The sequence below is a fragment of the Vipera ursinii genome, assembly GCF_947247035.1.
Source record: "Vipera ursinii genome assembly, chromosome: 5".
In the NCBI taxonomy this organism is placed as follows: Eukaryota; Metazoa; Chordata; class Lepidosauria; order Squamata; family Viperidae; genus Vipera; species Vipera ursinii.
Genome location: NC_139518.1, coordinates 55,937,559 through 55,955,346, shown reverse-complemented (window position 1 = coordinate 55,955,346; position 17,788 = coordinate 55,937,559). Strand labels below are relative to the sequence as shown.

The 17,788-nt window shown below is 38.6% G+C and overlaps 1 protein-coding gene across 1 annotated transcript in view; it reads right to left on the bottom strand.

The window, feature by feature from the left end:
* Positions 1–1,657: 1,657 nt before the first annotated feature.
* KCNK18 (potassium two pore domain channel subfamily K member 18) overlaps positions 1,658–17,788 on the bottom strand; it is a gene marked incomplete at both ends in the record, with an annotated part of 60,161 nt that continues 44,030 nt past the window's right edge. Inside the window, 4 exons of the mRNA XM_083363305.1 lie at positions 1,658–2,466; positions 14,879–15,022; positions 16,200–16,322; positions 16,369–16,455. Of these exons, the coding sequence (XP_083219431.1) occupies positions 1,658–2,466; positions 14,879–15,022; positions 16,200–16,322; positions 16,369–16,455 (1,163 nt within the window). The remainder of the gene's footprint in view (positions 2,467–14,878; positions 15,023–16,199; positions 16,323–16,368; positions 16,456–17,788) is intronic.

The window sequence follows — 17,788 nt, the reverse complement described above, 5'->3', positions numbered from 1 at the left end:
GGTATCGAAAGCCGCCGAGAGGTCTAATAGGACTAGGACAGAGGAATATCCCCTGTCTCGAGCCCTCCAGAGATCATTCACCAGAGCGACCAATGCCGTCTCCGTGCTGTACCCGGGCCTGAAACCCGATTGGTAGGGGTCCAGATAATCCGCTTCATCCAGGACCAGAGGGAGCTGATGCGCCACCACACTCTCAACAACCTTCGCAAGAAAGCGAAGGTTGGAGACTGGACGAAAGTTGTTCAATACAGCTGAGTCCAAGGCAGGCTTCTTGAGGAGAGGTCTCACCACCGCCTCCTTCAAGACGGTGGGGAAATAACCCTCACTCAAAGAAGCAGATATAACCGCCTGGAGCCAGCCTCGTGTCCTCTCCCTAGCTGCATAAACCAGCCAGGAAGGGCACGGATCCAACAAACATGTGGAGGAGCTCAGCCTCCCCATAATCCTGTCCACTTCATCAGGGGTCACAGAATCAAACTCTTCCCAGATAACATTGACAAGACCGTCCGTGTCCTGATCGCCTGACTCTGCCCAGCTGGAGTCCAAACCGGTCCGAATCCGAGCGATTTTATCCGACAGATGTTGACTAAATTCCTCAGCACGACCCTGCAAGGGATCCTCCCTCACCTCCTGATTAAGGAGCGAGCGAGTCACCCTAAACAGGGCGGCCGGGCGATTATCTGCGGACGCAATGAGGGTAGAGAAGTAATTACACCTCGCCACCCTCATCGCTGCGAGATAAGACCTAATATAGGTTCTTAACCGCAACCGGTCGGGTTCGGATCGGCTCGACCTCCAGCAGCTCTCTTCCTTCTGGAAGAAGGAAAGGATAATAAGCTTGTTCATTGTTCAAACAGTCCTGGAAAATTGACTTGAGAGCATTGCTGTGAAGTGGGAAGTAATCAAATAAGTAGAGCTACCCCAGGAGAATGCATAGACTCATGTATGTTTCATAAATGATTGCCTGAAAAGGGTTTTTATCTCAATTCCAACCTTGTCATAAGAGATGCTATGAATGGATGAAGTAATATCAAGTGGCCAAAGTACTGATAGAATAGAGGTTTTAAATTCATGCAATGCATGATTGATTGTATCTCTTTAAAGTTATAACTGAGAATTCCTCATGTTATTTTCTTAAAGTAATTGATGTATCATTACAATATTTGATAGAAAGGAGCTGGATCCCCATCAACTAAGGATGTGAAGGAGGCTTTTCTAATAGATGCTTTGAGATGCACTGTTAATAATAGAAACAGGTGCTCTATTCAGGTTTTCTTAGCATTAGTTTCCCAATTTTAGTGGCAATCACATGCATGCTTATTCAGAACAAATATGTTCAACTCAATAGGACTTACTTTCCAGCAAACCTTGTTGAACCCAATGAGTTCAGTAGATATATCCAGGTCCACATTGTTATTCTATCACTTTTATTTCCTAAAAGGGGAAAATTGTTTTCAAACCAAGTACATTTAGCTGCTCTATGTAGTAGTTCACTTAGTTTACAGCAGATTCCCAGTGATGGTGAGGATATCTGTCCTATCCCTTGTTGATTCTCCATTGCAAAACAGGGAAGCATCCATTCCCTTTGAATTCACTGTCTATAGATCTCATTCGAGAAGTGATGTTGCATGCTTTCTTTCACCTAGAAGGATGTTCTTCATGTTGCTTTATCCGGGATATTTTTTCGACCAATGCAGAAAAGCAGCTTCTTGTACAGACCAAGGATCCTGTCTTGTCCCAGTTTGAAAGCAATTATGACAATTTCCATGCCAACTATAATATAAACTGAGAGAAATAAGAAAAAGTTGGGATGTTGCAGTTTGATATCACCAAAGCCGATGGTCGTTAAGGTGATAAAGCAAAAATAGAAAGCTTCCTCAAAATTTAAAGCTCTTTCCCAATGTGGAAGAATAGCTGCAGCACAGGAGATGTATGCAAAAACAATAACAGTCATCAGTGAAAAGGGCACATCCAGCTTTTCTACTTCTTTCCCTATATTATTGATGCTGCTGATCAGATGATTCACCATTGCCCCTTTGTCCAATTCAGGACAGGAATTCCATCGTTCAAATCTGGTCAGTTTTGGAGGTGCAAGAAGAGCGTTTTCCCTGATAATAAGCCTTTCGAATATTTCAACATTTTTATTTTGCCCAGGCTTTTTTTTAAAGGAGGAACTATTTTTCAAAGCATCCTTAATATTTAAAGGCTCAAGAAGAACTATTTTGACCGGCCCAAGTGAAGCTGAGCCTTCTTTTGAATCAGTGTTTTTACAGCAAGATCTAAAAGAAAACTTGGCTAATACTTTTGATTGTAGCTTCCGGGCTCGATTGTAAGAGGTGGATAATATAGCTGCTAGGATGTCACCCATGTCGGTGAGGACCAGGAACATGAGAGGTATACCAAACAATGCATACACCATGCACAAGTATTTCCCAAGTCTCGTCACGGGATAAATATGACCATAACCTGAAACCAAATAAAACCAGAGAAAACTGTTAAAATGTTATTTGTTTTTCTATGGCATTTTGATTTGAACAAATGAATGAATATGCATATAACAATTGCTTTGAGTTTATCTTTTATTAATGTTATATTGGAGCATTAATTGTATAATTTTGCTAATTTTCTTTGTCTACTTATTGATATCATTTCTGAAAATACATCTTTGTTTTAAATAAATAAAATATGCATGTAATATCCTTTTAAAAAAAGGAATCTGTTGTCTGCATTTAAAACATGAAGGCAAATAATAAAATTCTCCTGCTTCCTTGTCTTTCCATTAGAGATGTTAGACCATTTTGATACTTTTTTTTCCAAATAGAGCTGTGCAGATCGGAGTTTTCACTGCAAAACATTGAGATGCCATGTACTGTTAAGATCTGCAAAGCCTTCCAGTTGGTTCCTGTAACCCTAAATATTTGCATTGGATGATTTTGAAAAATATTGTTAAATATACACATTTACAGTATGAAATGTAGGTTTCAGCTACTTAAAAGCTTGCTTTTGTTAACCCTGGCTGATTTTGAAAATGCCAGTTATTTAGTTCTGTTACAATGGAATGTGGCCTTGTTGTTTTTGTTTTAGAATATTGGAATATTTCCACAGTTTACACAGAGTTTATCTCCTTTCATATTAATCTGCCCAGTCACTGGATCATCAGTAGAGGCCCTCCTATTATATCACTTCCTGGGGATTTATTTAACATCAGTCAAGAAGCAGTACTTATCTGCAGAAAATTCTTCCCTAGAGAGAAAGTATGGGCCAACGTGATTAATACTTAAAGGCATGCTAAAAGAACCCATTTATTCACCATGACATTCCATATTTCAACGTGGCATTTCTCTATCTCTGTCTTCACCTGTTTAGTTACATGTTTGCGGCATGCTCTTTGAACATTCCTAAGTACATTAATTTGCTCTTTGAAAAAATATTAAGAAACAGATTTTGATTAGCCTATGAGGCTTAACTTTATAGTTCAACCTTGGATAAAATGTGTTTCCTTATCCCAAATTGCTAGGAAGCTGGATAGAACAGTTTCCCCAACTTTGTTGAAATAGTCTTCTTCACCCCATCTGGCACCCAAAACTAATGGAGAATCCTGTGTAGGGCTGTGTTACATAGAATGCAAAATCCAAGCACTGTGGTGAAATTCAGCACTCAATATGGGAACCTTTATAAAGGTATACATGTACTTTTCACTTTCCCAGTTTTGTAGCCTAAGTGATATATATGTCCTGTTAAGCTCCAGATTCTTTTCCCTCTTAATTTCCACACCTGTAAGCACTGCTGAACAAGGCTGATTTGCAGGCTAGAGACAACAGCTAATTGCTTTAAGTGTCTTTCTGTCTTCTTTTTGTCCTTTAATGGTAGTCATCGGAAGGACTTAACCCAGCTGGTGTCCTCCTAAAAATTGGAACAAAGCTCAAATACTAACAATTTGTGTCTAAGGGTATCGGCCATTGTGAGAAAATACTGTTCCTCTTTCCACTTTCAAAAGTTTTGGCTTCTCCCAGTTAACTCAGAACATGCAGAGTGCATCCTACTATGATCATTCGCTTTCTGTGACTGCTTGACTAATCCAGAGCTGATTGTCCCCAAACAGCTTCAGGTTCATGGATCATTGGCAAGTAGCTTTCATGGCAATGTGACTTCCTATGAAGGCCATCAGCTGAGAGAATAATGAGTTCCTTCTGCGGTTTGGCCATTCTGAGAACAGACTGCTGGACTAGATGGACCAGAGATCTGTCCCAGTATCGTCACTGTGGTCAGATTTGGGCGTCTTTGCAAGGTCAAAGTTTTTCAAGCATCTCTGAGATCCAGAGGCAGAATTCTGATCTGAACACCCAACAGACACGTAGACTAATTCCCATTGCATCCTATGTCAGTGTAAGTCTTTTCTCTATTACGGTACTTTTAATCATTTAGTCAGGGTTCTTCAAACTTGGCCCTTTTGTGACTTGTGGACTTCAACTCCCAGAATTCCTCAGCCAGGCACAGTCATAAAAGGGTCAAGTTTGAAGATCCCTGATTTAGGTCAATGGATAGATAAGCAGCAGTGCATAGGGAAACCTAAAATAGTGCTATAAGGGTGAAAGTCATAGTTAGCTAACCAGATTTATTGTACTGAACAAAAGTCTTGAAATATGTGATTATTTCCAAACAGACTTTCATTAAATGAAATCCTAAAGAAGTGTTGCTGGACAAAGTATGCAACTGAACTAGATAGCCAGCTAGTTTGCCTGGATAAAAAGGCAGCTTCTTCCCTTCTTCCAAATGCACTTAATATTCTATACAGGTTTAGTCCCCTTCATGGATTACTGCCTTGTCGTGGCGAAGGGGCTTGCGTAATTCAATGAAGCTATGAGCTATGCCGTGCAGGGCCACCCAAGACGGAAAGGTCATAGCAGACGGAAAGGTCATAGCAGGAGAAAGAAATGGCAACCCACTCCAGTATCTTTGCCATGAAAACCCTATGGACAGTACCAAAAGGCAAAACGATATGACGCTGGAAGATGAGCCCCTGAGGTCGGAAGGCGTCCAATATGCTACTGGGGAAGAGCAGAGGGCTAGGACTAGTAGCGCCAGAAAGAATGAAGCGACTGGGCCAAAGCCGAAAGGACGCTCAGCTGTGGATGTGTCTGGTGGTGAAAGGAAAGTCTGATGCTGTAAAGATTTTTTCTCCATAGGAACCTGGAATGTAAGATCCATGAATCAAGGAAAGCTGGACGTGGTCAAACAAGAGATGACAAGACTGAACATCGACATCTTAGGTATCAGCGAACTAAAATGGACAGGAATGGGTGAATTTAATTCAGATGACCATCAGGTATACTACTGCGGGCAAGAATCCCTCATAAGAAATGGAGTTGCCTTCATAGTCAATAAAAGAGTAGGAAAAGCAACACTGGGATACAATCCCCAAAATGACAGAATGATCTCAGTTTGAATCCAAGGCAAACCATTCAATATCACAGTAGTCCAAGTCTATGCCCCAACCACCGGTGCTGAAGAGGATGAAATTGACCAGTTCTATGAAGCCCTACAGCACCTTATAGAACTAACACCAAAAAATGATGTCCTTATCATCATGGGGGATTGGAATGCTAAAGTAGGAAGCCAAAAGATAACTGGAATAACAGGCAAGTTTGGTCTTGGAGTACAAAATGAAGCAGGGCACAGGCTGATAGAATTTTGTCAAGAGAATACGATGGTCATAGCAAACACTCTTTTTTTAATGAAAAGTTTTACATTTTTTAAATAGAAAAAACTCCCTCCCCCCTCCCCTCCCCCAACCCCTACCCCTCCCCAACTTCCCAGAGCTGAATACAGGGTATAAACTCATAAACCTAAGCTAAAATATGCTAACAACAAAAATAAAACATTAAATTCTATCGCACTTTAACTCTCCATAGTCATAACTATATTACTAACAAATAACAAATAACTAATAATACGTCATATAAAACCACTACTTATTCAAATGCTAAATGAAACTTTTTAGTCCCATATTTATTCTGAATATATTCAATCCATCTTCTCCATTCCACAATATATCTCTGTTGCGATTGTTCTTTCAAATATGCTGAAATCTTTGCCATTTTCGCCAAATTAGAATCTTTCAAAGTCCACTCTTCTATAGTCGGCAGTTCCTTCTTCTTCCAATATTGCGCTACTAAAAGTCTTGCTGCCGTAATTAAATTCAACATCAATTTAGTATCTATAACAGTAAAGTCTGTAATAATACCCAGCAAAAACAACTGCGGAGAAAACCTTATTTTTTTCTTAAATATCTTTTGCATATTCCACCAGATTTTAATCCAAAAAGCTTTGACTTTTTTACAAGTCCACCATATGTGAAAATACGTTGCATCCTCACAACCACACCTCCAACATTTAGGCTGGCAGTTCGGATACATACTTGCTAGTTTTTTAGGGTCTAAGTACAACCTATAAAACATTTTATAAAAGTTCTCTCTTAAATTTTGGGCCTGAGTAAATTTTACGTTTCTAACCCAAATCTTTTCCCAAGTATCCATTGTTATAACCTCCTGAAAATTCTGGGCCCACTTTATCATACAATCTTTAACAAGTTCCGTTTCTGAATCAATTTCTATCAATGCATTATATATCCTTCTTATATGTGCTTGACCTTGATCTCTAATTTTTTTTACCAAGTTTCCATCAGTTATCGAAAAGCCAACTTTCTGATCTTCTTTCCATCTTGCTTGTAACTGCCCATACTGAATCCAGGTTTGCACAATCTTTTCTTCTTTTAAAATATTATATGGCTTTAATTGCCATACATTCCTTTCTATCCTTAAAATTTCTTTATATGTGGTCTCATCATGTTTAAATCCAACATTTATATTTTCTATTGCATGTTTAGGTATTGCCCAAATTGGTATCTTGTAATTTAACTTATGTCTATATTTTTTCCATACTCACAACAGAGCATACCTTAATATATGTATCTTAAACACATTATCCACCTTCTTATCATACAATAAATATGCATGCTAACCAAATAACAAGTCATAACCCTCGAGATCAAACACTCTTTCCCAACAACCCAAGAGACGGCTCTACACATGGACATCACCAGACGGTCAACACAGAAATCAGATTGACTATATGCTCTGCAGCCAAAGATGGAGAAGCTCTATACAGTCAGTAAAAACAAGACCAGGAGCTGACTGTGGCTCAGACCATGAGCTTCTCATTGCAAAGTTTAGGCTTAAACTGAAGAAAGTAGGAAAAAGCACTAGGCCACTCAGGTATGAATTAAATCATATCCCTGTTGGATATACAGTAGAGGTGACAAATAGATTTAAGGAATTAGATCTGATAGACAGAGTGCCTGAAGAACTATGGACAGAGGTTCGCAACATTGTACAACAGGTAGCAACCAAAACCATCCCAAAGAAAAAGAAATGCAAGAAAGCAAAATGGCTGTCTGAGGAAGCTTTGCAAATAGCTGAGGAAAGGAGAGAAGCGAAAGGCAAGGGAGAAAAAGAAAGATACACCCAATTGAATGCAGAATTCCAGAGAATAGCTAGAAGAGATAAGAATGCCTTCTTAAATGAACAGTGCAAAGAAATAGAAGAAAATAATAGAATAGGGAGGACCAGAGATCTTTTCAAGAAAATTGGAGAGATGAAGGGAACGTTTCATGCAAAAATGGGCATGATAAAGGACCAAAATGGCAGGGACCTAACAGAGGCAGAAGAGATTAAGAATAGGTGGCAAAATTACACAGAAGAACTATACAAGAATGAGCTTAACGTCCCTGATAATCACAATGAGGTGGTCACTGACCTCGAGCCAGACATCCTAGAATGTGAAGTGAAGTGGGCCTTAGAAAAGCTGAGCAACAACAAAGCTAGTGGAGGTGACAGTATTCCAGCTGAGCTATTCAAAATCTTAAAAGACGATGCAGTAAAAGTGCTACATTCAATTTGCCAGCAAATTTTGAAAACTCAACAGTGGCCACAGGATTGGAAAAGATCAGTTTACATTCCAATTCCAAAGAAAGGCAGTGCCAAAGAATGTTCAAACTATCGCACCATTGCACTCATTTCTCATGCTAGTAAAGTTATGCTTAAAATCCTACAAGCTAGACTTCAGCAGTATGTGGATCGAGAACTACCAGAAGTACAGGCAGGATTTCGAAGAGGCAGAGGAACTAGAGATCAAATTGCCAACATACGCTGGATCATGGAGAAAGCTAGGGAGTTCCAGAAAAACATCTACTTCTGCTTCATTGACTATGCTAAAGCCTTTGATTGTGTGGATCATAACAAACTGTGGCAAGTTCTTAAAGAGATGGGCGTACCAGACCATCTTATTTGTCTCTTGAGAAACCTATATGTGGGCCAAGAAGCAACAGTGAGAACTGGACACGGAACCTCTGATTGGTTCAAAATTGGGAAAGGAGTCCAGCAAGGCTGTATACTGTCGCCTTGCCTATTTAACTTATATGCAGAGCACATCATGAGAAAGGCAGGGCTAGATGAATCAAAAGTTGGAATTAAGATTGCTGGAAGAAATATCAACAACCTAAGATATGCAGATGATACCACTTTAATGGCAGAAAGTGAAGAAGAACTAAAGAGCCTCATGTTGCGGGTGAAGAAGGAGAGTGCAAAACTTGGGTTGAAACTTAACATTAAGAAAACCAAGATCATGGCATCTGGCCCTCTCAATTCCTGGCAAATAGATGGGGAAGAAATGGAGGTAGTGACAGATTTTATTTTCCTGGGCTCCAAGATCACTGCAGATGGGGACTGTAGCCAAGAAATTAAAAGACGCTTGCTCCTCGGGAGGAAAGCTATGGCAAATCTAGACAGCACACTAAAAAGCAGAGACATCACCCTGTCAATAAAAGTGCGTATAGTCAAGGCTATGGTCTACCCAGTTGCAATGTATGGCAGTGAAAGTTGGACCATAAAAAAGGCTGAGCGCCAAAGAATTGAGGCCTTTGAACTATGGTGCTGGAGAAGACTCCTGCGAGTCCCTTGGACTGCAAGGCGATCAAACCGGTCAGTCCTAGAGGAGATCAACCCTGACTGCTCTTTAGAAGGCCAGATCCTGAAGCTAAAACTCAAATACTTTGGCCACCTAATGAGAAGGAAGGACTCACTGGAGAAGAGCCTAATGCTGGGAAAGATTGAGGGCAATAGAAGAACGGGATGACAGACAATGAGGTGGCTGGATGGAGTCATTGAAGCAGTAGGCGTGAGCTTAAATGGACTCTAGAAGATGGTAGAGGACAGGAAGGCCTGGAGGAATGTTGTCCATAGGGTCGCGATGAGTCGGACACAACTTCGCAGCTAACAACAACAACAGGTTTAGTGGACGTGATGAAAAAGATTCACCAAGCACCCTCCTAATTTAGGAAAGCAACATCAGTATAAAAACATTTTCTATAGTAAAAGATGGCTTTATTGAAAAAGTAGTTTGGTTATTACTTAGTGTGTGTATGTTTTTTATTTTTATTTATCACATATATAATGGTAGAGAGGGGAATGAAAATAAGAGAATACATGAAAGAATACTAACAATAGTCCTAACTATGTCCATTAAAATGCCTCTTTGGCATGGAATGCAGCAGATCAAGTAGTCTCAACCCTGAGTGATAATTGTTAAAATTTCATGCTGTTGTTATTTGGCTTCTAATGTTGAATATAATATATAATAAGGGCAATTTTAACAGTTGGATGTTGCAGCCTAAAGATTATTTTCAGTGCAAGAACCGCATCCTGTTGTTCATATATTTTGGAAGAGAATTGTAAGAAAAATCAATACCAAGAAAAGATGTAATTTACCATTAACTCCAAATGCTTTATTGCATGGATTTCTGTGTGATTATGTATCAACATTTAATGATTTTTTTTGTATTGCTGTAAACAATAATTACAAAATATTGACATAATCTCAAGCAAGAGATCACTGAAGTATGTAAACAGCAGAAGTATTCAAATCCAGTAACATATTGAATTCACAATGAAAAGCAAATGGGAAAAAGATGTCAAAAGGCTGTTCATATTGCATGCAAATCCCTTAATACCAATATGACACTGTCAGCCACAAACTATTGGAGAAATCCCTATTACTATATATGTATAAGCATACATGTACAGTTTGTAAATTTGATTCTTAAATCAACTTAATGTTATAAATTTACAGCTAAAACCTAAAAAAATTATCTCTATATATATGTGCAGAAGAAGAAATTGTTAGTGATAATATTCTAACAGTTCTTTATGAAAAATATAATAAAATAGAATATATACAAGATAGAATATAGAGAGAGTGAGAAAGAAAATATAGGGAGAAAATAGAAGATTTGTCTGTCTGTCTGTCTATCTATCTATCTATCTATCTATCTATCTATCTATCTATCTATCTATCTATCTATCTACTGTATCTATCTTTCTAATCATCTATGGTGCTCTTAACCATCCTAATAATCAAACACAAAGCCTTCTCATAACAGTAACAATTGAGCAAAATTTTACTGCTCAATTATGGAAATTTTAATGGAAAAGCCAATCAATAAAAAGCAAAATAACTTTAGTTTTGGATCAGCATGGTCAATGAGTAAAAAGTAAGGTTATGAGCACTGCAGAGAGGGAGAAGTGAAGTTAAAATTGGCCTGTTGATTCAATTATAGAATCAGAACAAAAATGTGCTACACTGATTTGTTATTACATCTCTTCATACATTTTAAAGATAAATATTACTAACGTGACCGTTTTATTCCTACATGAGGCAAAAATAATTCTATAGAAATACTTAGGAAATATGATTTCGGATCTGCAATTCTATACATCTAGATAGAAGAAAAACTTTCTATTTCTTTACTTGCATGGCTTGTCTATTCCAAATGACATTAGGAATGAAGCTAAAAAGCCACAGGAAAACATATCATTAGCTGTTCTTTTCCTCCAGGGGAAGGAAGCATATCAGCCAAAGTAAGCTGAGTCAGCCATGCACCTTAGATGATTCTCCTACAAACTGCTCTGAAAGGCTGCCCATGTTCTGGCCAAAGAAGTACATTTGGAGTTGGACTGCTGTATTTGGGCTGAATGGTTTAAAATGTGAATTATCAGAACAGGCATAGAATTGGGAAACAAACAACAGTAGGCTTAACACCCGAATACAAAACTTTACCGTGGATGCAGAATGGTATATGTTCCTATTTGAACTGAGAGATGTAATGGCTGCGCTGATAACTTTGTGAATTTAGCTTGTAAGAGTTTCCTGTATCCAAGAAGTAGATCGGCGAAAATAGCTACCTAAATATTTAAACATCTTTATTTGCTTGATGGGACTGCTACAGATATTTCCATGAATGCTGGCAATATTGTTTGCTGAAGATGCTTATACATCTTTGCCTTCATTGGTGAGTAAGATTTTTGCTTATGAGTAATTTATTTCTATAATCCTCATCTTTGACACTGGTAGAAATATAATAACAAAATTATGCCTAGCTCCTTGATTGTCCACAGAGCATATGCTAGGAATATAATGACATTAGCAGACTGAATGAAACTGAAATCTTCATCCTGTTCTTTGTATTTTATTTTTCAGAATTTAAGAACAAGACACCCATTTTCTCTGTTTGCCTTCCAAATTGGAAAATCAGCTTTATTTCTTTGAGTTTTCAGGGATGTAGTTGGTGATCTAAGCATTTCTAAGCCTTAGGGCATCTACTTTAGAATCAGCACCACCAGATGGAAATGAAAAATGGCTCTAAAAATGTGTTGCAGAGGGTCTACAAATGGGGAGCTTCGGCCTGTCTCAAATGGGGAGCTTATGTCTGTCTCAAGCAGGCTAGAATTGCTCATTTCTACATGTTGGAGGGGCACAGTGGCCCAGTGGTTAAGTCACTGGGCTTCTCACTGAAAAACTGACAGGTGGGGTTCAAGACCCTAGTGCTATGCAATGGGGTGAGCTCCCATTACCTGCCCCAGCTCCTGTGACTTAGTAGTTTGAAAGCATGCAAGGGCAAGTAGATAAATAGGTACCACTTCAGTGGGAAGTTAACAGCATTTCATGTGCCTTCGGTGTATAGTCATGCTGGCCAAATGACCATGGAAGGGTCTTCAGACAACACTGGATCCCTTGGCTAAGAAAAAGAGATGTCCAGTCATATCCTAAAGTCAGATACAACTAGACAGAGGAAATCTTCACCTTTGTATGTTGTTGAGCTGCAGCTTTTAGTAACTTCAATAAGCATGGCTGAGTGAAGTGATGATATATAGTTGTAATTTGGCAACATCTAACTGGATATGCATTCTAATTGAAGGATAGTACAACAAGGAGTCAATTCTATTAAATCTAAAAGGGCTTACTTGCAGAGTTTCACATTATAGACTTAGACTGCATTAACTCTCACCACAAACCACCATAAATTATTGGGTTTTAAAATTATTATTGCAATTAAAAATAAAGAAGGCTTGGTGTTGCCCAACAATTGTTAAGCACTTGGATGGCAAACTGAGTAGCAATACTGGTGCCAGCTATGGGAAGGAATACCATATTTTTATTTAATTATAGCAGTTGATTCCAATTTTAATGAGGGATTTAAAAATATATTTCCAATTTTTATTCCTCAATTTGTGTGATGAACTTTCTTTTTGGGGTAGTTAGATAGCAATGGCCACTTTTAAGAATTGCTTATCAGCAAATATGATAGTACTATGGCTGTTGACATCTTTGAAGGGGCACTTTGAGGGAAGAGCTCCTTCAAAGCAAATTTCATTTCTAACCAGTAAAAGCAGAGCAGCTGCAGGTCTTCACTTGATAAAAGTGCCTTATGTGCAGGCAAGGAAGTCATTGTTGATGAGGCAAGCACCCAACTGAATCAGCTCTGCTTCAAAGATTTGCTGAGATGTTGCTGCCAGCCTTCATGAGTTGTCATAAAAAGGTAAGACAATCCGCTTTCACTAGGAAAAGCATATTATGAACAAGTCCTTTGGCAGGGTAATAAACATCTGGAGAATTATCAAACTTCACAAGGATGTTGGAATTAATATATATATATTAATATAATATAATATATAATATATATAATATATAATATAATATAATATCTGTATTGGTCTGTCCTAATTTTATCTTTTATTACTTGTTTTAATAGAGCCTTGGTGGAGCAGTGGGCTAATGCCTCCTTAAGTAACACCAGCTGCCTGCAATTAGTGCAGGTTCGAGTCCCACCAGGCTCAAGGTTGACTCAGCCTTCCATCCTTCCGAGGTAGGTAAAATGAGGACCCAGATTGTTGGGGGCAATTAAGCTGACTTTGTAATAATGCCGCTTGGGGTGTGTGTGTGAAAGCCCTAATAAGCAGGCATATACATAGAATGAAGGCTACTGCTAAGCTTGTAAGCCGCCCTGAGTCTTCGGAGAAGGGCGAGATATAAATGGAATTAAAATAAATAAGTACATAATAAGAAATATAGGTAGTCCTCAACTTACGACCACAATTGAACCCAAAATTTCCATTGCTAAGCAAGGCAATAGTTCAATGAATTTTGTACCATTTTTCAACCTTTCTTGCAACATTTGCTAAGTGAATCGCTGCAGTTGTTAAGTGAGTAACATGGTTATTAAGTGAATCTGCCTTCCTTATTGACATTGCTTGTCAGAAGGTCACAAAAGGTGTTCACATGACCTTGGGATGCAGCAACGGTCACAAATGTGACACCAGGACACTGCAACAGTCATAAATACACGCCAGTTGCTAAGTGTCTGAATTTTGATCACACGAAACTGGGACACTACAACCATCAATAAATATATGCCAGTTGCCAATTATCTGAATTTTGACCACACGACCACCGGGATGCTGCAACAGTCATAAGTGTGAAAAGCAGTCCTAAGTCACTTTTTTTCTGCCATTGTAACTTCAGTCACTAAACAAGTGGTTGTAGTTTGAGGACTACTAGTGTAGACAGACCTAACCAAAATTGGTGGTGGTGGGGGAAATAATGCATTCTGAATCACAAGGGCGGAGGGGTGATGGTAGTGGAACAAATCTACAGTATCTCTTTATCTCTTGTACCAGGAAATGGTCATCTGTGTTAGTTGTTACTGTTTGTAACCCAACAGTGCAATTCTATTATGACTGTTGTCAAGATCCTCAAGACATAACAGTATTTGAAGTTAGAGTACAAAAATGCAATGCAAAACAGGAAAGCCCATTTATGCCAACCAATATGAGTGAGTTTATCTCCTTGATTGAGCTGTATTGAAAAGTTAAGTCTTCAGAAGGAGCACGCCTCTGTTTACTCAAATGGGGGAACCTTGTTTCATTGAGGCTCCCAATCATAAATGCAATTCTTTACATCTTCAAGGAAATGGCAAGTGGATGTTCACTGCAACCATCCCCATTCTGCATAGAGAAGTTGAACACACTGACGATGGGTCTGCCAATGGGTCTAGCTGCACATACTGTACGTTCTTGTCCTTTTATTCATATTGTACACTATTGGGGCAAAATAGTTGCACATGATTTGGGATACTGGCATCATCAGGTAAAAATCCTGATAACTTTAGCCCATCTTTGAATGGGATATTTAGCTGGTGAAGCTTCATGTCCATTGATGACATTTTATAGAAAGTCTCCATTATTGCAGCAATTACAGTAGACACTTATTCAAAAATAAATGCCACCATGCTTAACAGGAGTTACTTTTACATATCTGTGAAGTGAAAGACAGTTGTAGAGGTCTAAATTAGTGGTGTTATTTAAATAACTTGGGGCGTTGGGTCCCATGTGCTAACTCTGAATTTCACTGAGGTCTTTTTTTTTACTTTACCTTTGATTAGACCAAGTACATTTATTGCAAAATACTTCATACAAATCATACTGACCTACTGTGGTGAAGACAGTGCAGCAGAAAAAGAGAGAGCCAAGAAAGGACCATTTCTGTGAAGGGTCAGTAAACCATGAAAAGTCAATTTTGTTGATCAAATCACGTGTTCTGTTTGTAAATACCTCATTGTTGGTCTCGTTATCTGTTAATAAGTAAGCGAGATGCTGTGATTAGTCAAATGTAATGGAAAATTAAAGACTGCTGTGTTACGTCCATAGACCTATGATATTGGTTGACTCAGCCTTCCATCCTTCCGAGGTAGGTAAAATGAGGACCCAGATTGTTGGGGGCAATAAGCTGACTTTGTAATAATGCCGCTTGGGGGGGGGGAAAGCCCTACTAAGCAGGCAGATACATAGAATGAAGGCTATTGCTAAGCACATTGATTTGTGCTTCTTAGATTGTAAGCCGCCCTGAGTCTTCGGAGAAGGGCGGGATATAAATGGGATTAAAATAAATAAAAAATATGTTGTGGCAATGAAACATGGGAAACAGCTTATTTAAACAGACATACATCTCCCATTGACTGGAAACAATTCTCTCTGAATTTGCCGCTTTCCTCTCTAGTTCTTGAATGTAGCTACTCTGTACTCAACGTTAAGAGAAGTGCACAGCTCATTTGGTCATATATGCTCCAGAATTAGCCTCTGGTATTAAAAAGAACACTTTAATCTGCTTTACAGATTAACTTCTTTCTCGGAGTAATAGCTGGTGACATTGAGAAAATGCTGAAGGAATGTTAAGAGGAAAAAAACAACAGATACCTTTAACACTACTAAGAAAAAGCCTAGAAAAATATTGTTACTGAACGTTTAAAAAGTAGATCAATCTTAAAAACATTCTTGGCACGTTCATTTTTCTTAGATTCCCTCTTTCAACAGTGATTACACTTATGCTAGGTTCAATCTCCTCACAAATGTGCATGCTGAAATGGTTCCGTTATCCTCAGAGACTAGTGGAGGTTTAAGGAATGCTTTAGGATTAAAACATTTAGGATCTACTTTTCATAAATGCTAAGCACAATCTGTGTTAGAGGAAATTTCTAAGTCATGCTTTGTTTTATAGCTATTTTTCACATTCCCATTTCTATTCCTAACAATGTTCCAGAAGTCACGTAAAGCATGAGAATTATATTGGGGAAGCAGGGAGTCAATCTGCCTGCAGAACTAAGAAATCCTTTCAGTTTAAGCAAGAAAAATATAATGCTGCACAAATGCAGATTCTCAATTTTTTTTACATATTCAAAATAAGAAGAGAATGAGCATATATTTGGTGCAATTAGCTTGGTTGCCTCCTCTGCTAACATTGCAAGCTCTTACCTGATAAATCTTTTGAAAGATTCCAAAGCTTCAGCATGAAGCTCCTGTAGGCTTCACCTTCCTGACTCTCCTGGCAGCCTTCCACGTGAGAAAACATGAGAGCTCCCACAAGGGCGTAGACCACTAAAGAGCAAATGAAGCAAGCGTGGGGAAAGATAGCCCAGAATACCTGACAGCAAGTCCTTTCCTTTAGCGGCGGCGATGTTTTTGACTTCATCTTCACAAAACTTCGCATCAACAAGACCAAAACGGAAGGCTTCATGAGCAAAGAGAAAACATCTCTGGAACTCAAGTAGAGCGTCTTCTTGACCAACGCCAACCTGTACCCTACTTCTGTTTCATAGCTAAAGAGCTCCTCATTTTATAGCTGGAGTTATTCTTACCATATCCAAAGGACCCTGGATAGAGATTGCAACCAACTGTGATTTTAAACGTCTGGTCTGTCAGATGCTAATACATTGTGCAGAAGAAATATTGATTTTTCTCAAGTGCTGTAATGCGTGTATGCGATGAACGACTATACGCATCAACTATCACCATCTGATAGTTGAAGGAAGAGCCTATTTGTTTATAGAGCTATGTCTTTTGCAATGCCCTGCCCTTTGGCAACAGCCAAAGCAAAATTTCCAGTAAGAGAAGGCAAATAGCAAAGAATAGATAATGAGTCCATATAAGCAGGTAATGGATCTTAGTACAATTGGGTATATTCCCCTAGGGGTGAAGATGCAACATCTAATTTTCCCCCCAAGAAAGCTACTAGACCTCTACTACTATATGCAGGCTTAATAAAATACTACTTACTACTCTATCTTCCTATTCTCCTCTGCTACTAGTCCACTTTATTATTACTGCATAATATCTGTATCTTGAACATGAGCTAGAATGTGTTCTTTGTATAAAATTATCCCCAAATATAATGTTGGGTGAAAGAGAAAAAAAACATATCCTGTCTTTTCCCAACTTTATATCAGTTTGGAGCAGATATCCTGTAAGAGATGTCCTTTATTTTTGTAACTTATTTACTGATGTATCCCAGCCTAGTCCTAAAGCACAATTCAGTTTAGCCAGAATTCTTATTACATACTGGGAAACATGCAAGAACATGGCTAGCACAATTTTATTCTCATATTTTGCAGATACTGTCCATCCCTTGGCTCATGAAATGGGTGAAAAATCATTGTTATCCTTAAGCTAGGTAAACCTAGCAACAAATCTTAGAGCCACTGTTCTTTTGAGTATGGTATATAAATTACTGGAAAGACTACAATAGAATTAGTCCAGTCATGCTTGAAAATGTGGTCTGTTTAGCAAGCAACCTTCAGCCCTAACCGTGGTTGTACAGATCAGGTGCTCTCATTAACTACATGCATAGAAGGATTTCAAAAACAACTTAAAATCTCTTTGCTTTTGTGAATCTAACTTACCTTAAAAGATTAAATTATGACAACTAGACCAAAGTTTATTAAAACTGACGTGTTTCGTTACTCATCCAAGTAATTTCGTCAGTTAAAGTGAAAATTTGGTAGGCAGAGAGTCAGATGGTTATTGGAAAGATCCAACTATTGCCAAACAGACTGCAGAGGGACTCT